Source organism: Hypanus sabinus, chromosome 15, assembly GCF_030144855.1.
Source record: "Hypanus sabinus isolate sHypSab1 chromosome 15, sHypSab1.hap1, whole genome shotgun sequence".
In the NCBI taxonomy this organism is placed as follows: domain Eukaryota; kingdom Metazoa; phylum Chordata; class Chondrichthyes; order Myliobatiformes; family Dasyatidae; genus Hypanus; species Hypanus sabinus.
The window spans coordinates 85360175-85382621 of record NC_082720.1 but is presented as its reverse complement, the minus strand read 5'-3'; the positions used below and the strand labels follow the sequence as shown (position 1 = coordinate 85382621).

The 22447-nt window shown below is 43.0% G+C and overlaps 1 protein-coding gene across 6 annotated transcripts in view; it reads right to left on the bottom strand.

Annotated features, from left to right (window-relative positions):
• Positions 1-22447, bottom strand: part of jade2 (jade family PHD finger 2) — a 176115-nt gene that overhangs the window by 30251 nt on the left and 123417 nt on the right. For all 6 annotated transcript variants that reach the window (XM_059990642.1, XM_059990643.1, XM_059990641.1 and 3 more), the window contains 2 exons: positions 18651-19148; positions 5176-5293 (listed from right to left, as the gene is read on the bottom strand). In XM_059990642.1, the coding sequence (XP_059846625.1) occupies positions 5176-5293; positions 18651-19148 (616 nt within the window). The remainder of the gene's footprint in view (positions 1-5175; positions 5294-18650; positions 19149-22447) is intronic.

Here is a 22447-nt window from a genome sequence, read left to right as displayed (position 1 = left end):
TGATAGGTGAGGACAAGGGGGACACGGTTTTTTTTTGAGGATACAAATGAACTGGCCATGACCTTCAACTTCTCTCAGTTTCCTATACCAATAACAATTTCCATTTATTTAGTATATTTAATGCAGCTGAACGTAGAAAATCCAACATTATAGTACATACAGGCCCTCCAGCTCATGATGTGATAACTTTATAACCTACTCTAAGATTATTCTAACCCACCCTCTATTTTTCTATCATCCATATGCCTATCTAAGTTTCTTAAATATCCATAATGTACCTGCCTCTACCACCATCCCCGGCAGTACATTCCACACACTCACCACTCTCTTGCCCCTTATTTTCCTCCAATCACCTTAAAATTATGCCCCCTGATATTAGCTATTTCTGCCCTGGGTCTCCAGCTATCCACTCAATATATGCCTTTTATGATCTTGTACACCTCTATCAAGTCACCTCTCATCTTCCTTCGCTCCAAAGAGAAAACCCCGAGGCTACTGAACCTATCTTCATAAGACCTGCTCCGTAATCCTGGCAGCATCCTGGTAAATCTCCTCTGCAACCTCTCTTAAGCTTCTACATCCTTCCTATAATGAGGCAACTAGAACTGAACACAATATTCCAAGTGTGGTCTAATCAGGGTTTTATAGAGCTGCAACATTACCTTGCGGACCAATCCAATACTAATGAGGGCCAACGTACCATATGCCTTCTTAACAACCCTGTCAACTTGCACAGCAACTTTGAGGGATCTATGGAAACGGACCCCAAGATCCCCCTGTTCCTCCACGCTGCTCAATACCTTGCCATTAACCCTGTATTCTGCCTTCAGATTCGACCTTGCAAAGTGAATCACCTCACACTTTTCCAGGCTGAACTCCCACTGCCTCTTCTCAGCCCAGCTCTACATTCTGTCAATGTCCCATTGAAACCTACAATAACCTTTTACAGCATCTGCAAGCAGGGGCTCCTGAACAGATCTCCGTGGAACACCACTGGTCACCAACCTCCAGGCAGAATATGCTCCATGTACAACCACTCTCTGCCTTCTATGGACAAGTCAACTCTGAATGCACGCAGTCAAATCTGCCTGGATCCCATGCCTCCTGGAACATGCCAAAAGAACATCACAAAAGTATAATCAAACAAGATCTGATCCCCAAACACCAAAGAGCTATTAGAGCAGATGACAAGGAAGAGCTGAAGGAGTGATTTCAAGGAGATAGACAAGGATGACAAAAATTGATCAAAAAAGATTACAGAGCCTCACATTATTTGATATTAGATGGTGTTTGAAGAGATTTAGGTGTCCTTGTAAAAAAAACCCCACAAAATTGATATGTAGATATGAACAGCAATTAGGAAGAAAATAGTATGTTGGCTTTTTTTACAACTGGTTTGGAATAAAGAATGAGGGATATCTTCCTACAAATAAACATGGCTTTGGAGAAGGATATGCAACTTTGACCCTTCTACTTGAGGATAAATATTTATCTTGAAATCAATGTGTATCAATAATTAATGTGTATCCTAAAAGATGGAAACATACATGTTAATGACAGAACAGGAGCAGAACTGAAGGGGTGAAGTGTTGGAGGAATTTGGAGATGGAAGTTACACGGTGGCGGGGAGCTGCGAGGCCTCGGTTGTTGCATGGATCAAGCCATTGTGCTACGGCTAGGAGATGCCGGGGTCGGTGTGGCGCAGTGGGCATCCATGCAGGGTTGGGGGCTGGGACCCCCATCAGTGCTGCCCTAGTGTGTGATGATCAGACTGCTGTAGGCTTGTTCTTGCCAACAACATCCCATGCCACATCAGTCTACAGGACACCAGGGAAGCGGGCTACATGATTATTTTTGTGGCTATATGTTTACTGCTATTGTCCTTATATGTGCCTTGTGCTGTTTATGATTGCTGGTACTGTGTTTTGCAACTTGGCCCTGGAGGAACACGGTTTCATTTGGCTGCATTTGTGCATGGTTGATTGACAATTAAACTTCAACTTACAGAGACAGGAAGGGGTAAGACTCTGTAAAGTTGAAAAATAAGAATAAGAATTTAAATATTAAAGTTAGATCCAATATAAGAGATAGGTGGACATGTTTGATGCCAGTTAAAATATGGATAACCGCGTTATGAATATCCTCAAGGCACAACGAGGCTGCTGGGTCGAGACTGCATTTTAATAGTTAAGTTCAGAGTGACAACAGCATGGACAAGGGTTTCAGGGCAGGGTCATTGATTAGAGATATTTTGGAGGTGCAAACAGTTTTATTAATGATCTGGACAAGTGGTGGGAAGGTCAGTTTCGAGGTGCAAATGAACTGAATGAATCTCAGGGAAATTGAGTAGATGGCAGCCTGTGATCAGAATACTTATGTAGAAGGACAAAGACAACTGGAAGTAAAGCCTTGAAACAGCCCAGACAAAGGACCACGGCCCAAAACATCAACTATCCATTTCCCTCTTCTGAAGCAGTCTGACTCATTGATTTGCAGAATCAGGTTTGTTATCACTGACAAATGTCATGCAATTTGTTGTTTTGCTGCAGCAGTGCAGGACATAAAAATTACCCGAAGTTACAAGATAGATAAATAGTGCAAAAGATGAATGATAAGGTAATATTCATGGGTTCAAGCACTGTTAAAAAAGCTTTCTGGAAGAGCTTCAGATCAACTGTCTAGGGAAGAAGCTAACATCATCCAAGAAGTGCCTGGCTCGAATCGGAAGGATCGTTGAGCACGGATTTGAACTCACTTTGTAGTTTAACCCTTTCAGCATTGACTTGTGTCCGAAATCCGAAATCCACTGCACAATTTCCAATGAAATTGGAAATTTCATTGGGGCACATAGGGGCACAGCATGGAAACGGTTGTCCTCATCCTGACTGTGCTTTGGCAGTATCCCAGTCGTCTCCTCTCAGACAAAGGCCAATGCTCCAATTACATCATTTATTTTCTTTACTGCTCCATTAGGTTTCAGTGATTTCAGTATTTTGGATCCCCAAACCTGACTGACTTCATATCCAAGAATACTTTGCTGAATAAAAGTATGGAATTCTCTCAGACTTTGTGGCCAATATTGGCTCTCACACAACGACAAACAAAATAACTCACACTTAGGAGACACAGTAGGCATGGAACAACTGCAGCATTCACCTGTGCAAGTTACTCCAAGTGGTCTCCAAATGCAATTTCATCTAGATCAATCACCATCACAGAGTGAGTTAATCAGCTGCTGGGCAATTAGGGAAGAGAATAGTCTGATTTTAGAAAATCAACCAACAGCACTCTCCTTTAGTTTACTTTTATTATCGCTCCACCATCAATGGTTACACCTCCTTCTCATCTAGGCTAATATCCTAGAAAAGGAAATTGAACATGTTCCTTTAAGGGCAACTTTGATCTATGTCGTCAAACATTATTGGTTGTTGGGACTTAAAGATGAACTGTTTCCAATATTCACCAGTTGTACTTGAAGCTTTCCGATAGCCTATTACTTTATCAATGAGGTAGAACCCATTTAGATTCCAATGATCTTACTCCAGTTTGCACAGAATCTTGAAGGAAATTTCATGATTCTATATGAGAACCAAAATTCCTTTATGGAGTGTTTTAAATGTAATTATAGAATTGCGAAGAAGTAATGAATTTTGTGTTGCAGGAAGGCTCAGAAAGGGGTTAAAACATTAGCTTTATTTCTCACTTGTGCATCAAATCATACAGAGAAATGCATCGAATGCATCAAAACAAATCAGTGAGGGTTGTGTTGGGCAGCCCACAAGTGTTACAACTCTTCTGGCGCCAACTTAGCATGCCCACAACTCATCAACCCTAACCACACATCTTTGGAATGTGGGAGGAAACCCAAAACCTGGAGGAAACCCATGCAGTCACGGGGAGAACGCACAAATTTCTCACAGACAGTGGCAGGAATGTAAAACCCAATTGGTGACCGCTAGGACTCGCCAACGCACTACTGTGCTGCTACGAAGTGACAGGAATCTGTGCAATCAGTCCTCAGTATCAGCCCTGACCCAGTACTTACTTGACTCTTGCACTGAAATTGGAAAGCTCTGGAGTCTAGACACGATTTCAGGTTCATTACTGTCTTGGCTAGCAATCATTCCTCAACCAAATATATTTCCTAAGCATTTTCCTTATTGCTATTTGTGTGGTCATTATGTGAGCAAATTTGTTGCTTTATTTGCTTACATAATAACTATGCACTGCCTAAGACAGCAGTTGAAGCTGGGTCACTGACACCATTGCGTAAGTGTCTAGATAAGTACAGGTGGCGCCTGTTTTTCAAACATTCACTTTATGACACCTCGCTGTTTCGAAAGACCTACATTAATATCTGTCTTTGCTGATCGAAAGATGATTTCCGCTGTTATGAGAGAAAATGCCCGCTTTAAACGTGTGTTTACCCCGAGGAAGACTACCATGACCAGTGACGCCTTGCGCGGGTAGGTGTGTGCACATACATGTATGTGCCGATTTTTTCCTACAAATCGGTTTTAGCTCGCTGTCTTCCTGATTCTGGTAAGTGAAACTACACCGCACATATAATATTTCTACTTTATATAGGCTGTGTGTTTATCATATCATTCCTGCTTTTACTATATGTTTGTGTTATTTTAGGTTTTGTGTGTTATTTGGTAGGTTATTTTTTTTTGAGTCTGGGAACGCTCAAAAATTTTTCCCATATTGCTTCTTCGCTTTACGACATTTCGGTTTCATAGAAACGCTCTACCTGCGGACAGCAGGGGAAGCCTGTACTCTGCATAGAGAGCAATGGACAAAGTGCTAGGAGATGGGATTCACGTGGAAAGGTGTCCAGTGGATGAATTGGGATGACTGGCCTGTTTCCATGACTCCAGCACACATGGCTTAGAAAAAGGGATGAAAGTAGAATGAGGACAAGAAAAATAATGGAATGGTGTGAGAACTCAGCAGGTCAAACAGCATACAGGGAGGCAGAAGGTGTAAGATGATGCTTCAGATCAGGACCCTGCAAAAGGATCTCAACCCAAAACATCGATTTATACATTTTGCCTCTATAGATGCTGCTTGACCGGCTGAGTTCTTCCGCCATTGCTTTCCATTCCATATTCCAGCATCTACAGTATCTTTAGTTTTCAGTGAATGATGACACTTGAGTTAACAAAGCCCTACCTCGATGGAGATTTTCTTCTATCAGTTTGGTTTGATGGTGGAATATTTGTTCCTGAAGCCTGGAGACTGATCGTTTCATTTTCTCTCTTCGTGTCACCATGTAGCAAAGATTTCTAACCTGTTGAATCAAACAAGTATAATTATTACCGATAGTATATTACTTCTTTGCATTCTTCATACTTTCAATATTAGAACAGAACAATATTAAAAAACAAAGGAGCTGGTTGTGGACTACAGGAGGAATGGAGACACGCTAACTCCTATTGACATCAATGGATCTGGGGTTGAGAGGGTGAACAGCTTTTAAGTTTCTCAGCATCCACATCACCGAGGATCTCACATGGTCTGTACATACCGGCTCTGTGGTGAAAAAGGCACAGCAGTGCCTCGTTCACCTCAGACGGTTGAAAAAGTTTGGTGTAGGCCCCCAAATCCTAAGAACTTTCTACAGGGGCACAATTGAGAGCATCCTGACTGGCTGCATCACTGCCTGGTATGGGAACTGTACTTCCCTCAATCGCAGGACTCTGCGGAGAGTGGTGTGGACAGCCCAGCACATCTGTAGATGTGAACTTCCCACTATTCAGGACATTTACAAAGACAGGTGTGTGAAAAGGACCCGAAGGATCATTGGGGATTTGAGCCACCCCAACCACAAACTGTTCCAGCTGCTACCATCTGGGAAATGGTACCACAGCATAAAAGCCAGGACCAACAGGCCTCGCTCTTCCACCAGGCCATCAGACTGATTAATTTATGCTGATACAATTGTACTTTTATGTTATACTGACTGTCCTGTTGTACATACTATTTATTACAGATTACTATAAATTACACATTTAGACAGAGACATAAAGATTTTTACTCCTCGTGTTTATGAAGGATGTAAGAAATAAAGTCAATTCAATTCAAACTGACAAGGTTGCATGAAATTCTGTTAGACAGAATATAAAGTAATGACCTTGCTCAATAAACACATAGAAGGCCTTCATAAAATCTTGTTTCCTAAAAGGTTCAATCAGCACACAAGAAGTGTACTATAAACACAATTTTAAACACAATTGATGCGATGTATTTACTGTGGAACTTTCTCAGAAAGAGCACGTGGAAACAATGATCTACACCTAATGCAACACTATATTAATGCCAAAAGGGTAGAAAAAGACAAATCTGTTCTTCTTAGATAGCTCTGTAGGGTTGAGAGTGGCTTGCTCTCATCTTGGTTCTGTGGGTTCTGGGATGCCTACTGAATCCTAAGTGGGATGGGCTCTGGGACAAGTGGGGTAGATGGTTATTACAAAAGTGGTCTGTGAGTTGTTTGGACCACTGCACACTCTTTCTGCACTTTGTGCTTTGCTTCTGTGCTCCTGTCACAGTGACTCAAAGTACTTGGTGCTTTACTAGATGCTGGTCCACTACTTTAATCTATCATGGGCTAAAAGTTCCTTTAAAGGAGCTTTCAATTGTCCCTGAATCACATTCCATGACAGAGCTTGGCAACGTGTTTTGGAAGTCTGATGCTTTAACTATTTCTACTGAAGTTGTCTTTACTTTCAGGAACCTGTTTTTAACTTGAACCTGTGGAGGCAAAAGGACGGTCAAGGTTTCAGTTCAGGATCTGCATCTAGACTGTGAGCGTAGAGCGAAAGAGCCAGGATAGAGAAATGACGGGGAGGTGTGAGACAGAGGATGGTAGGTGATAGATCAAACCAAATGAGGTGAGGGACAATGGGCAGAAGGAACCAGACACCTCCCTCACACCTGTTTCCATCACCCAGCCTACATATTTACTTGGGTTTCTTCTCTATTGGCTCATCTTTCCACTCCTACCCCCCACCTTGTGGCATCATCCTTCCCTTACCTGGTTCCATCTATCTATCCCCTACCAGCCTCTGTCTTTACCCTCCCTCTTCCCTTCCCTCACCCAACTCCACCTGGTTCCACAATTCACTCATCAACCCTTGTTTCCTCATACTGTTATAAGCTGACCATCTTCCCTCAACACACTCCTGAAGCATTGTCTTGTCCTGAAATGCTGACCATCTCTTTGCCTCTACTGATACTGCCTGACACTCTTGAGTTCTTCCAGCAGTCTACCTTTTGCTCCAGAATCGTTTTATTCAATTCAATTGTCTAGTAGTCCAAGCAGAGATTTATTTATTTTACAGACGAGCTTTAACCCCAAAGGGAATGTCACTTCTTCATTTGGGCATGCCAATTAACCAATGGTACAACTACCCTTAAGTACTTTCAAGCTCCCAAAGTGAAAAGGATGCTTGAAATCTTATACCATTTGCTCAAATCACAAACAAATTACCAATTACTTTGTACCAGGAATTTGATTTTTACTCCATGATAACTTGGTTAATGAAATGATCGCACTCCATTCCATTAGTACAACCCAACAATCAGTTCTAAGGCCTATTTTAAAGGTAGGTTTTGAATTTTGTTTCAAAACACTCACCTCCAGATAGGAATACCCCACTTTAACAGCTGACTAATTTCATCCCTTGGCTCAAGTACTGTGCTCTATCTCTAAAATAGAAGAAATAATTATCCCCAATACATTCAGGTTGGCCTGGTATTTTCCACTCAGGGATGGTGTTATGCTGACAAATAAAAGGTTTCTCTGGCCATCTCTTAGAAGGTTGGTCAGAAAAATAGGAGAAGGAGAGCTGACCTGAAGTGTGAACTCTCTTCCTTTTTCAATAGATGCTTCCTAACCTGAATATGTTCTGCATTTTCTGTCTTTATCCACAGAGAAGTGGCTGATCTTTGATGACTTTTAACTATGAAGGACAGTGTGAGGTCCAGAAGAGATACTACTACTTTTGTTTTTGGTTCCAGCTTGTGGACAGATACAAACAGGGACCTGGAAGTAGACAACCAGGACTGGTGAAGCTGAGAGACAGAAACATGGATGAAGGGAGAAAAAAAGTAACTTCCTCTCCAGCGACGATCTGAAATTTAGTGTGAGAGGCACTCAATATCAATATACAGCTCTAAAAGCATCCAGCTGTTTAATAATGATGTCACATTATAGTAGTAACTATAAATAAGCAATGTGTAATTAAAAAAATCTTGCAGCATCATAATAATTAATAATAGTTCAGTAATGGCATAATTAAGGAACTGCAATGATTTAAAATGTTTGTTTGTAATGAAATCTCTGATGGTTAGCCATGCCAAGGCAAAACTGATCTTGGTGGCTTTGTGATGTGACTGTTACCAAAGATGATGAATTGTGATAAGATTCATGAGTAAAAACGAAGATGATAATTCTGACTGTCATCCGTATGAGTACTGCAAGACCTGATAACTCTGTTCACTAGCAGTAGCAATATTACTGTACTGTTAGGTCAATATTCGTGCACAGTTAACAATATTAGGGCTATAAAGATATGCAAGATACTAGTTTTTGAAAATAACACAAATTCAAAGGCTGGAAGAGATAGTTTATATGTGGTGGGATTACTGCAGTCAGATTTGAAAGCCTCTCCATCTGCTTCCATATGACTGACTATTAACTGCCTACACATGGAAACCACGAGCGAGCTCAGAATAGCAAGTTGATACAAGCATGAAAAGTGATGTACAAGGAGATGGATTGATGGGTTGATGAGATCTAACCATGACAAAAAGCTGTTTGTAAGTGTTCAGAATCCATAGCACACATCATTATTAGCTTCCAACTGCTCTTTATGGGGAAATGCACCATCAGTAAATGTGAGTAGGCTGGTGGCAGAGCGTGATGAACTACAACTGAACAACGTGTGGACGATGACACTTATATACCAATGATAAAAAGGGGCAAGAGGTCCTGCGCAGTGAGTATCGGGAGTTAGGAAAGAGGGTGAAGAGCAGGTAGCAGTCTCTATTATTCCCGGCCCCACGTGCGAGCCTGGGCAGAAATATGATACAAGGAAAAGTTAATGAAGAGCACCTATTTGTGGGGCAAGTCCACATCAGACGTGTGGAGGGTGTTTGAAGATCAATTGCACAGACTACAGGACAAAGGTAAGAGAATCCTGGATGTTGAGGGAGTTGATGAATTTAGTCAAGAGGCAAAAGGAGTATGTAAAGCTTAAGAAGCAAGAATCAAACAGCTTCTGAGGATTATAAAGAACACAAGAAGGGAATTAGGAAAGCCAAGAGGGACCATGAAAGGTCTGTGGTAAGTATGATCAAAGGGAATCCCAAGGCGTTGTATACATACATCAAGAGCAAGAGGATAACTAGGGAGAGAGAAGGACCACTCAAGGATAAAGAGGGGAACATTTGCTTAGAAGAGGACGATGTGGGTGAGGTCCTTAATGTGTGCTTTTCATCAGTATTTACCAAGACAAATGTGGAGGAGAGGGAGATCAGTGCGAGTGTATTGATACGCTGGGGCATTTTGAGATAAAGGAGGAGTAATATTGGGCATCTTAAAGAGCAATAAAGTGGATGTCCCCAGGGCCTGATGGGATATACCCCAGGTTATTGAAAGAGGCAGGCAAGAGATTGCTGGGGCCTTGACCAATTTCTTTGTGTCCTCTCTAGACACAGGCAAGGTCGCGGAAGCATTTGGAAAACCATGACCTAATTTGGCAGAATCAGCAATGGCTTTATGCAGGCAAGTCTTGTCAAACTAACTTGATTGAGACATTTTGACAAAGTGACGAGGGTGATTGATGGAAGGTAGAGCTGTGGATATTGTTCACATGGACGTTCACATAAGCTGTTTGACAAGGTCCATCATGGGAGGCTCATTCAGAAGACTAATATACATGCGGTCCATGGTGAATTGACTGTCTGGATTCAGAACTGGCTTGCTGACAGAAGACAATGGTAGTGGTTGAAGGGACTTGATCTAAATGGAGGTCTGTGATTAGTGGTGTTCCACTGGGATCTGTACTAGGACCTCTGCTGTTTGTAATGTATATAAATTACCTAAATTAAAATGTAGATGGGTAGGTTATTATGTTAGCAGATGATACAATAGGTTGTGTGGTGGATAGTGTAGAAGACTGGCAAAGAATACAGTGGCATATAGAGCAGTTGCAGACATGGGCAGAGAAATGGCAGATGGAGTTTAACTGGCCTAATGTGAAGTGCTGCACCTTGGTAGGTCAAATGCAAAGATATAATACAGAGTTAGGGCAAGACCTTAACAGTGTTGATGAACAGTGGGATCATGGGGTAAGGGGGTCCAAGTTCATAAGTCCCTGAAAGTAGCTATACAGGTTGATAGGGTGGTTAAGACTGCTTGCCTTTATTAGTCCAGGCATTGAGTTCACTAGTCAGGAAGTCATGTTGCAGCTTTATAAAACTCTAGTTAGGCCACATCTGGAGTACTGCATACAGTTCTGGTCACCCCATTATAGAAAAGATGCTGAGGCTTTGGAGAGGGAGCAGAAGAGGTTGACCAGGATGCCGCCTGGTTTAGAGGGCGTGTGCTATCACGAGAGGCTGGACAAACTTGTGCTGTTTTCTCTGGAGCGGCGGAGACTGAGGAGAGATCAGACAGAGGTTTATAAGATTATGAGAGGCATAGACAGAGAGTATTGTTTTTCCTCTGGCTGAAATGTTCAATACCAGAGGGCATGCATTTAAGGTGAGAGGGGGTAATTTCAAAGGAGATGTGAAGTGCAGGAGTTTTTACATAGAGAGTGGTGAGTGCCTGGAATACGCTGTCCGGGGTGGTGGTAGAGGTAGAAATATCAGGGACTTTTAAGAGACATTTAGACAGGCAGATGAATGTGAGGAAAATAGAGGGATATGGACCTGGTGTAGGCAGAAGAGATTAGTTTAGTTAGCCATTGATTACTAGTTTAATTGGTTCAGCAGAAGATTCTAGGCTGAAAAGCTTGTTCCTTGTACTGGTTCTCTGCTCTATATACTGTTGATCCTGATTACCATGAATTCACCAAAGGTTTAGTGCCTCTCATTTGATTTGTTAACCTGAGCTACCAAATTCACTGGCGTCTGATAATAACTTCTGAAGCATTTGAGAATGTGTTACATATCCCAAAGCTGCGATTCATTAATATACACAACGCGAGTCATGGGAAATGGAACAATTTCTAATTGGAGGCATCAAACATTCAGATTAAACTTAACTTAGCTTGGATATTGAATAAAAGTCATTTAAGTTCTGTCTCAAGAGCAAGGTAAGATTTCCTCAGCATTATAAAGGACCTATCGAGTGAGGCTGCACTCCTAGTCAAGTCTTGTCAACAGCAGGTGTGGGCTGAAGAGTTGTAGCTGTAACAGAACAACATAATCTCTCTCTCTGCCTTTCTGCCTTACCGCCTTACCATGTTCTGCATGGGAACAACGTCCTACCTAATTTGTTCTGACCTGCAGTTGCATTTTATTAGGTTACTGAGTGTATGTTCACGGACTTCTGCGGCTGCAGCCCATCCACAAGGTGTTATGTGTTCAGAGATGCTCTTCTGAAGCTTGGTTGGTTCAGTTACTGTCACTTTCCTGTCAGCTTGAACCAGTCTGGCCATTCTCCTCCGACCTCTCATTAACGAGGTGCTTACGTCCACAGAACTGCCGCTCACTGGATGCTGACTGTCTCTCGCACCATTCTCTGTAAACTCCAGAGACTGTTTTGCGTGACAATCCCAGGAGATCAGCAGCTTCTGTGGATCACAATCATTCCACGGTCAAAGTCATTTAGATCACATTTCTTCCCCATTCTGATGTTTGGTTTGAACAACAGCTGAACCTCTTGACCACGTCTGCATGCTTTTGTGCATTGAGTTGCTGCCACACAATTGGATATTTGCATTAACAAGCATGTGAACAGGTATATATAAAGTGGCCACTGAGTGTATGCGTAGTGAAAATATACATGCCCTCTTAAAGAGGATGATGATTTTGTTATGAAAGTGCATAAAAATTCTAATTGCTGTGACGTATTTTACCAGATGTCCACTTGATGTTGGACTACTGGGCACATCTTTTGAGTGGCCTTCAGATTGAACATTTCACTTCAGAAAGAATAAGCACTCTCGGTGACGGAGGCTTTCCCTTTATCAGCCTAGCTTAGTATCAAATATTGACCCAGTCAGGATGACAGAATGTCATACCATGATACCATTCTCTCTTTGGGTTTCAACTGAATGCTAACTAATCAAATGCAGAAGCAATACTTTTGCCTGGATTCTATGGTGTCAGATTTTCTGAGCTTGCTAACAGCAAATGTAAAGGTGCCCTCAAGCTGGGTACTTGAGGAACAATGCACATTTTCAGTGACTGATGTTCAGTTCTCAATCCCACCTCCCCCTTCCCAGGAGACTGGACTTTCATTTGCCTATCATTACTGTGAAGTTGCCAGAGTGGACATCTACTCCTGCGTTCCGTGACACCAGGCACTAATGCATCCTCTTCTTACTGAATGACAATGTACAAAGCTAATTGAGTATGTAGTCATCTTATTAAACAAAATGAATTTCCAAACGAGAACGTTACTACTGTGTATAACCTTCCTCCATTTCCTCCCCCCCACCCACATACACTGACAGTCCTTCAACTCCTGGACAGGCTGCCGGCCAGACCTAAAGTCTCCAAGCTTCACTTCCAGCCTTCCGACTGACCTTTGGATTTCGATCGTCAGTTTCAAAACCCGGCCTAGCTGATGACAGGATGCTGAAATCCAGGCGATGGGCGCGAAGACTCTTGTTCCTCCTCTTGTACCGACATTTGATCTCAGGCCCCAGCTGGCACAGTCCAACATCCACAATCACCCACCAACATTGCTGGACTTGGAGTGCAGAGTGGGAGTCCGGACTCAGGATCTTCTCTGTCCCAAATCCACATCGCTGGCCTTCAAGTGCAGAACAGAGGCCTAGAATTCAGATGTCCCCTGTCCCATGTCCACATCGCTGGCCTTCAAAAATGGAACAGAGGCCTAGAATTCAGATGTCCCCTGTCCCATGTCCACATCGCTGGCCTTCAAAAATGGAACAGAGGCCTAGACTTCAGATGTCCTCCGACCCACATCCACATCGCTGGCCTTCAAAAGTGGAACAGAGGCCTAGAATTCAGATGTCCCCTGTCCCATGTCCACATCGCTGGCCTTCAAAAGTGGAACAGAGGCCTAGACTTCAGATATCCTCTGTCCCACATCCACATCACTGGCCTTCAAAAGTGGAACAGAGGCCTAGACTTCAGATGTCCTCTGTCCCATCACTGGCCTTCAAAAGTGGAACAGAGGCCTAGAATTCAGATGTCCTCCGTCCCATCACTGGCCTTCAAAAGTGGAACAGAGTCCTAGACTTCAGATGTCCTCCGACCCACATCCACATCACTGGCCTTCAAAAGTGGAACAGAGGCCTAGACTTCAGATGACCTCCGACCCACATCCACATCACTGGCCTTCAAAAGTGGAACAGAGGCCTAGACTTCAGGTGTCCTCCGTCCCATCACTGGCCTTCAAAAGTGGAACAGAGTCCTAGACTTCAGATATCCTCCGTCCCATGTCCACATCGCTGGCCTTCAAGTGCAGAACAAAGGCCTAGAATTCAGATGTGTTCCATCCCATATCCACATAACTGGCCTTCAAAAGCAGAACCGCACATAAAGTGGACTGCTTACACTCTCCTGGATGCCCAAATTGGGCATTCTTAACTTCCAAGCCATAAGGCACTACCATCATGCTGATTTCCATTTCAAAAGGTCAAGTATTATTTTATTAGGCACCAAAATTCTGTGCTTCCAACGACAGTGATGCAACAACAGTCATCTGCACAATGTGCGTGGCAAAGCTAATGACTCCTTCATGTCATATTATGCCGTTACTTGGTATCCAGGGCATTGACTGTTTCCACTTCTCTCCCACCTCGTTCAGAAACACAAGTACATTCAATGCCAGCCCTCCTGAAGTGTTCACTGATTTGTTTTTTCTCTGACTCAATAATTTCCAAATAACTGTTGTGTAAATGACATCAAAAAATAAGGACATTTGCTTTTCATTACAGAGTTAGCAATTAACTGTAATGAGGCATCACTTCCTTTGGCTGATCTTTAGAAGCATATGTAATGTTATTAAAAAAGGTGTTTGTCTGTTTGATCTCATTTCAGTCAGAGGACAATGACAACGTATATAATTATGTGGCATTAGATAGTGAACTATGACATGATGATAACCCACGTATACCTCTATATTCATTGTGATTTTATAACGTGTTCCCACTGCAAGTAAGTTCTACAAAGCAGCTCACAAATTCACGTTCCAGATTTCCAATAGAATGAACTTTGAATAAACACAAGAAAGTCCGCAGATGCTGGAAATCCAAAGCCACACGCAGCAGGCCAGGCAGCATCTATGGAAAATAGTAAACAGTCGACGTTTCAGGCCGAGACCCTTCATCAGGTCTGGATAAAAGAGATTAGAAGTCAGACTAAAAAGGTGGGGGGAGGAGAGGAAGAAATACAAGGTGGTAGGTGATAGGTGAGACCGCATAAGAGGGAGGAGTGAGATGAAGAGCTGGGAAGTGGATTGGTGAAAGAGATAAAGGGCTGGAGAAGAGGGAATCTGATAGGAGAAGACCGAAGGCCATGGAAGAAAGGGAAGGGGGAGGAGCACCAGAGGGAGGTGATAAGCAGGTAAAGAGATAAGGTTAGAGAGGAAAATGGGAATGAGAATGGTGAAGGGGGGGGGCAATTAACGGATGTTCAAGAAATTGATGTTAATGCCATCAGGTTGGAGGCTACCCAGATGGAATATAAGGTGTTGCTCCTCCAACCCGAGTGTGGCCTCATCACAACAGTAGAGGAGGCCATGGACTGACATGCTGGAATAGGTATGGAAAGTAGAATTGAAATGGATGGCTGCCCAGAGATCCCGCTTTGTTTGGCGGAGGAAGCATAAGTGTTCGGTCTCCCAATCTACGTCGGGTCACACTGATATATAGGGGGCCACACCGGAAGCACTGATTATAGTAGATGACCCCAACATACAGGGTGAAGTGTCACCTCACCCGGAAGGACTGTTTGGGGCTCTGAATGGTGGTGAGGGAAGGGGAGTAGGGGCAGGTGTGGCACTTGTTCCACTTGCAAGGATAAGTACCAGGAGGGAGATCAGTGGGGAGGGATAAACAGACAGTGGAGTCGTGTAGGGAGCAAACCTTGAGGAAATTGAGGGAGGGAAAGATGTGCTTGGTGCTGGGATCCTGTTCTTATGGCAGAAGTTATGGGAAATTATGTGCTGGATGCGGAGGCAGGTGGGGTGGCAGATGAGGAAAAGAGGTAGGAGGATGGGGTGAGGGCAGCTGTGAGTGAAATGGAAGATAAGCAGATAAGGGCAGCATTGATGGTGCACGAAGGAGAACACCTCATTAGCTCTGGAATGAAAAGCCTCATCCTGAGAGCAGATGTGGCCAAGACGGAGGAACTGGGAGAAGGGGATGGCATTTTTACAAGTGACAGGGTGGGAAGAGATTTAGTCCAGGTAACTGAGAATCAGAGGGTTTATAGAAGATATTAGTGGATAAACCATAAACAGAGACAGAGAGATCGAGAAAGGGGAGGGAGGTATCAGGAATGGTCCAGGTAAATTTGAGGGCAGAGTGGAAGTTGGAGGCAAAGTTGATGAAGTTCACGAGCTCGGCATGGATGCAGGAAGCAGCGCCAATGCAGTCGTCGATGTAACGTAGGTACAGCTAGGGAGTGATACCAGGGCAAGCTCGGAACATACACTGTTCCACATAGCCGACAAAAATGCAGGGATAGCTGGGACCCGAGCAAGCGCCCATGGCTTTGCCTTTTGTTTGAAGGAAATAGGAGGTGCCAAAGGAGAAATATTGAGAGGGAGGACCAGTTCTGCCAGACGGAGGAGAATGGTGGTGGAGGGGAACTGGCGGTGGGGAATAAAGAGGTGGAGGGAGGGAGGGAAGGAGGACAGCTAGAAAGTGAGAGGTGAAGCCAAGTGGATGGAAAGGGCTGGAGCAGAACAAGACAACAATGAAAGCAAGTTCCCAGGAAGGAGACGTAGCTGTGGTAGTGAGTCTGGGTGAGTACGTGGTCAAAGAGTCCAGCAGAGATCACAGAATCCAGGAAATGCTTTACACCATTTAAGCCAATTCCTTAGCTCCTGAACACATCCCTTCCCTGACGATCCACCAAACGCCTGTTCCAAATAGCTGGTCACAACAATGAAGTTATAAAGAACCACAATTGGGATTGAGTGGGACGACATCAGGATGGGATGAGAAAGGGGAGACTGAAGAGTAATGGGAAGTAAATCTCCTAAAAGATAAGGGAACTTACTCACCAATTCAACTTCATTAAATGCTTTTCCCCCTTCCAAAGCGTACTCATTTATTTACGCTACTTTTCCATTTTTACTTTCTTGTTCTTGTTAGAGACCAAGAATGCCATTTGTATTTGCAGGTACTGGGAACCCTGTACTTCAAGAAGCCTTGACCTTGAAGGTTCACAGCCTCCTCCACTCTGGGATACTGCAACCACGTCCTTTGGCAGTCATGAGCTTTTAAACTGGAATTTTACAATCACTGGCCAGGGACTCTGGTAATAATTATAATTTTCCCACTGTCACTCCAGCATACTTTAAGCCTTCGGCTTTCTTAGACTGAATGGCTGACTGCTCTCCATACTTTGTGGGTGTCTTTGAATAGTGAGAACCCAGATAGTTCAATGTCAGGAATTTAGAAGTTACTTGCAAAACCATCAACATATGAATTAGGAGCAGCTGTAGCCACTCCACTCCTTAAGCTGCTCTGCTATCTGTTAAGATCTGTCTGTAACCTCAGCCCAATGTTTTTTCTAACTATGGTAACCAGTTATCATTTGCTCATCCAGTATCTCTACCTTTGAGGCGAAGGGTAGCTCGACCACTACTGTACTAATCCAATTCTCCCAAAGCAAAAGAGAAAGCAAATTCAAGGAACAGGCACCATGGTAATTGGGGGTGCCAACATTCTGAAATGGGAATAAATTGGAAAAAATATAGCAAGAAACTGAAAGGAATATGTTGGAGTGTTACAGAAAGCTTCAAAGTTCAAAATAAATTTATTATCAAAGCATGCCTATGTCACCATAAACTAACCTAAGTACTTTGCTAATAAAAATGATCTGCAAGTATAGTGTCGTGGAACTAAAGAGTTATTGGGCCACAGCATCTCTTGTTATGTGGGGTAGTGCTGTCCGTTCATTATTGAACACTGACCTCCCACACAGCCAGTGGGCTCTCCAGCCCTGAGATTACAGAATCAAAGGCACCTAACTCACTGAATCTTGCTCTGATACATGCTGCATAGCAATCTGTCTTCACCAGCCAGATGCAAATAACTCTTCAGTGAATACCAATGAAACTGCAGATGCTGCAATTCTAGAAGAAAAACAGAAAGAGAAAATGCTGGCGGAGCTCAGCAGACTGCGTCTATAAGCAGCACAGTTAACGCTTCAAGTTGAAGCGCCTTCATGAGAACTCATCGTCACAACATTTCTGACAAAGGGTCTTTGGTTTGAAACATTAACTCTGTTTCTCCTCCCCCTGATGCAGGCTGACCTGCTAAGTATTTTCAACTTTTCTGTTGGAAGTAACTTTGACAGAAGTAACACTGTCTTTTCCTTTTAAATGTGTAAACCAGAATTTCCAAGGCATTTGCATTTGTGAAGACCATAAGATATAGGAGCAGAATTAGGCCATTTGGCCCATCAAGACTGCTCTGCCATTTCATCGTGGCTGGCCCATTCTTCCTCTCAGCCCCAATTTTCTGCCTTCTCCCGGTATCCCTTCATATCCAGACCAATCAAGATTCAATCAATCTCTGCCTTAAATATACATAAAGACTCGACCTCCACAGCTGCGTGTGGCAAAGATTTCCACAGATACACCACTCTCTGGCTAAATAAATTTTTCTTCATCTCTGTTTTATAAGGACTCTGCTCTGAGGCTGTGTACTCTGGTCTCAGGCTCTCCCATATCCACTCTATCAAGACCTTTTACCATTCAATAGGTTTCCATTAGGTCACTCCTCATTCCAGTGAATACACATTACTGGTGAAGCGATGAATTATTATGGAGCAATTGCCCAGCTAATAAAACCATGATAGATATGGTGAGAAGACGGCATCGCCAAGGAGAGCTACTTTCTCTAGAACACAGCCTCAACTCCTACTATCTCTCTACAATTTAACCTAGTTTATCATCTATTCTTCCTAGTTGTAAAGAAGGAAATTATTCAACCCAAAAAGTTAACTCTGTCTGAATGCTGAGTATACCCTACATTTTTATTTCAGATTGACCGTATATGCAGTGTCTTGCTTTTCAATCATGTGTACACACACAATGCTGGAGGAACTCAAGATGTCAGGCAGCATCAATGGAGAGCAATAACCAGTCAACTTTCTGGGCTGAGAGCCGTAATCAGGACGAATGTTTTTAACTGACGGGTTAATATGATGGTTGTTAATAAAAGTCTGTATTTGATGCAATTAACTTTAAATTTCAAACTCACCCTCTCCAAATCTTGGCGAAGGTGGGTGAAAAGCCGCAGCCTTCTGTATAAGATGTCCTGCTCCTGCTGGGCGAGATTGTCCACTTCGTCAGTTTTTGGAGCCAGGAGAGGTTTGTTGAAGTTTGACTTCCTCTTGAGCCTCCAGTACTGGTAGAAGAAATCCACCAAGACATCAGACATCTGAAGCTCCTGAGCCACATCTGCGGGCTTCACCAGTTCATAGAACTCTTCCTCTAGCTGTTGCAGCTTCTGTTTCCTAAGGCTTGCCTTCTCCAAGTCCTGCTCACTCTGATTCACCTCAGCTATCCCATCGGTGGCCGCAGTGAACTGCCGGGTCTCGTCCCGTTTGTTAGAGCAGGTGGTGGGAGTACTGCTGTGCTCCAGGCAGTAGGACTTAAACTTGACTTCATCATTCTCTGCTAGAATAGTCCTCATTTCCAAATTGTGATCAAATGCACAAGTGACATGGAATGCTGTTATACAGGAGGCCATTGAACACTAGAGAGAGGAAAAATAATAAAATAAAGATTTACTCAATGGTTTTCAATTCTGCTATGGCTTTATTACCCATGCACCAGGTGAAAACATCTTCCTTCCAGTGCTGGTTTCTAGCTCCACACTGAGACAACTATGACATGACAACGGTGACAATGCAGCTTAAAAAGTTACCACAAACTTCAGTAAACCAATAGCGTTTGTGAACTTACCCACTGAGCAATCACGCTCTTTTGGCAGCAAGCTTATCACTAATATTTCTCTATCAGAAGTGAACAATTTGCGCATGTGGGAGCTACCTTGATATAACAACAAAAAGAACTTCAAACATTTGGCATGAAATTTGTGAGACCTACTTCAATGCCGCCTTGTCCAATACACATAATGTAGTTTCCATTTTTCTTAGTAAGTGCATTAGAAATTACTTTTCTTTAAATGCAGTGATATCTTATCTCCTTAACTCCCTAAACTGTGGTAACACTCCAAGGTATGTAATTAGAAAAGCCAATATCTTAAGGTTTTATTGCATGTTACTTGTTCTTAAGATAATTCTTAATACATAAGTAACATTCAAGTGCTTCCAAAGGTCTTTAGCATTGTTAGAAAACTTTGATGTCTCAAGTAGTAAGAATGGTAATTTCAGATTAACTTGTTATTAATCATCTGCTATGAGCCAAAAATAATGCTGCAGAGTTGCTTCAGCAGACTGTGTTTTTCCATGTCGGAGTAAAATCATGGCAAAGTGGAAAACACTGTGTGTTATGGTCCTTGATATCCCGTGTCTGTTAAACAATAGGTGCTTCAGCTGCAGTTTGTGTCAGAAGGGGTGGGAATATTTGCTCCATGGTGACTGACATCATTAGATGCAGATCTAACACTGGGAAAACATTGGATATATTAATGCGAGATTGTGACTGGAATTGCCTGATCCTATTTTGTGACTGACATTATTTTTCCTGGGACGTTCACTCAGGTGATGTGCTCCAGATAAAATCGATTTTAGATTGCATAGAGCTGAGAGAAAGCAGTGCCATACAATTCAATCCCAAGGCAGAAGTCCCGTTTTGCATGAGAATCCACTTACAGGGTCAAAAATACAAGACGGGGAAGTCAGAAGGGTTTTGTTTACAAAGTGAACGGTTCGAGCACAGAACTTCCAGACATTGCAGACGACGAGGCAGAAAGCCCGGATGCATTCAGAAGGAATTTAGAAATTAGCACGAGAGACAAGGTCATGATAGAAATATTCTGGAGGGCTCAAATGTGGTCGGTTGACAAGGAACAGGTCTGAATGGGGTAAAAACATCATCAGTCTTATGAGACCAAATGGCCCGACTGTGAAAATGCTGTAAGTCAGACATTGGGAAGAGAGCTGGGAGGTGAACTCTTCTGCCGTTTTACTGTTGTCACTGTGAACAGGAAGATATATTTTAATTTACTGATGCCCCAGTCTACAACCCATTAAGTACTTAAGGAGTCACTGTTGTGATAGAAGAAAGCTCCCACAAAAAAACCATGACATCATTATGACATGATAATCTGTTTTTAAAATGTAGATTGAGGTAGAAATATCAGGGATAACAACGCCCCCCCCCCCCCAAACATCCCTTCAAGGACATTGTACACACGGGTAAGGAGTAGTTTAACAGCTCATCCAGGCGTCTGCCATTGCATTGCACCCCTCCAGACCTGCACTAAAGTGTCAGACTAGGTTCCTATGCTGAAATATCTCATGTGGGAGGAAGACAGGAAATTGTGATTCAGAGAGGAGGCTGACACTGAGCTTCTGGTCTCAACCTGTGCCAGGAGCTTCTGTTGATTAGATTCTTGGAAAATGCATTCAAAGGTAGAAAGACCAAGGAATTCCCCCAGCAGCAAATACAATCAGGCTGCTTTTAAGTGTTCAGTCTGGGAGACGAGTCCGCTTTCTGCGTCCTCACTGATCAGAGGCTGCAGACTGCTGTGCCGTCAGCTGAAGGACTGAGGTGAGTTCTTCTGATTGATTTTGCAGGCCGAGCCGCTCTAATCCACTAGTGAGGATTTGCATTCCCTGTAGGTGACAGCTCCCTGCCAACACGATGGTGACACAAGCAATGCTCCCTCTAATTTGTAATGACCAGTGTGCGCAAAAATCTTGTGTTGTGCAATTCTTTGCCCAGTGACAAGGTATGCGTACTGAATAATTTCTTCAATAAGAACAGCCTAAGTAAGCTAGTTCTAAAGCATGCAGAGATTAAGTGATGCCACTCTACAGCTTCAGCCTCCCAGTTCCAGCAACCCGAGTCTGATTCTGACCTTGGATGCTGTATGTGTGCACCTCTCACTCCAAGTAGAAGGTGTTATAGTGCGGTACTCGGGAGGAGCACGCACTGGTCTCCATCACATCCCAAGAACACCTGGGCCGTTAGGTGATCTTGCCTTTTGTAAACTGCCCTTAGCTTGTAGGTGAGTGGTGGAAACTGAGAGAGTTGAAAGGAACATGGGGTGAATAGAATGGGGATAGTGTAAAGCTGAAGGGCTTGCTTCTGAGCTGAATGACCTAGCGGGCAGCCCCAGCACATCTTCAGCTGTGTTCATGCAAACGACTGTACGTTTCAACGTAGAAGTGATGATTAAATCTGAATCTGAGATTCTATAAACGTTTTGATGTCTCATCATCAAAGGTCACTGACAGTGGCATTAAAACACTGTTAATGTTAATGGCTGGGAAAGTATGCCTAGAAGCTAATAAAAGACAGATTAGGAATCAAGTGTTGCAAATATGGAGTTTATCACCAAGTGGCATGGTTGAAGTGACAGGCATAAACGTGATTAAGTCAAAATAAATAAAGGATAAAGGACAGAATTAGACAAAGTGGGTCGAGGCTCACACAGTGGTCAAACTCCCCTAATTCTCTGATATAAACAAAATGTGAATGTATCCAACATAATTGTCATAAAGAAAAAGAAACAATTTGTGGAACAGGAATACTTTTACAGCAACCAGGAGCAAAAGCTCTAATCAGATTGTTTGCTTGGGAACCAATGCCATTTTCACTCCAATTTTTTTTATTAAGAACAGAAAGAAAAGAAGCAGCTCAAGTAAACCATCATCTCTTGTGCCTGCTCCACCATTCACTTACCTCAGTGTCAAGTTCCTGCACAGATTCTAAGTCCCTCTTGTTCCATTAATGTCTAAAACTATGTCGATCCCCATTTTGAAAATATCAATTAAGGTAGTCCTCTTGTGTAAAACAAAATCCAAAGACTCAATAACCATTGGGTTACATCCTGAATGCATGACCTCTTATTCTGATACTATG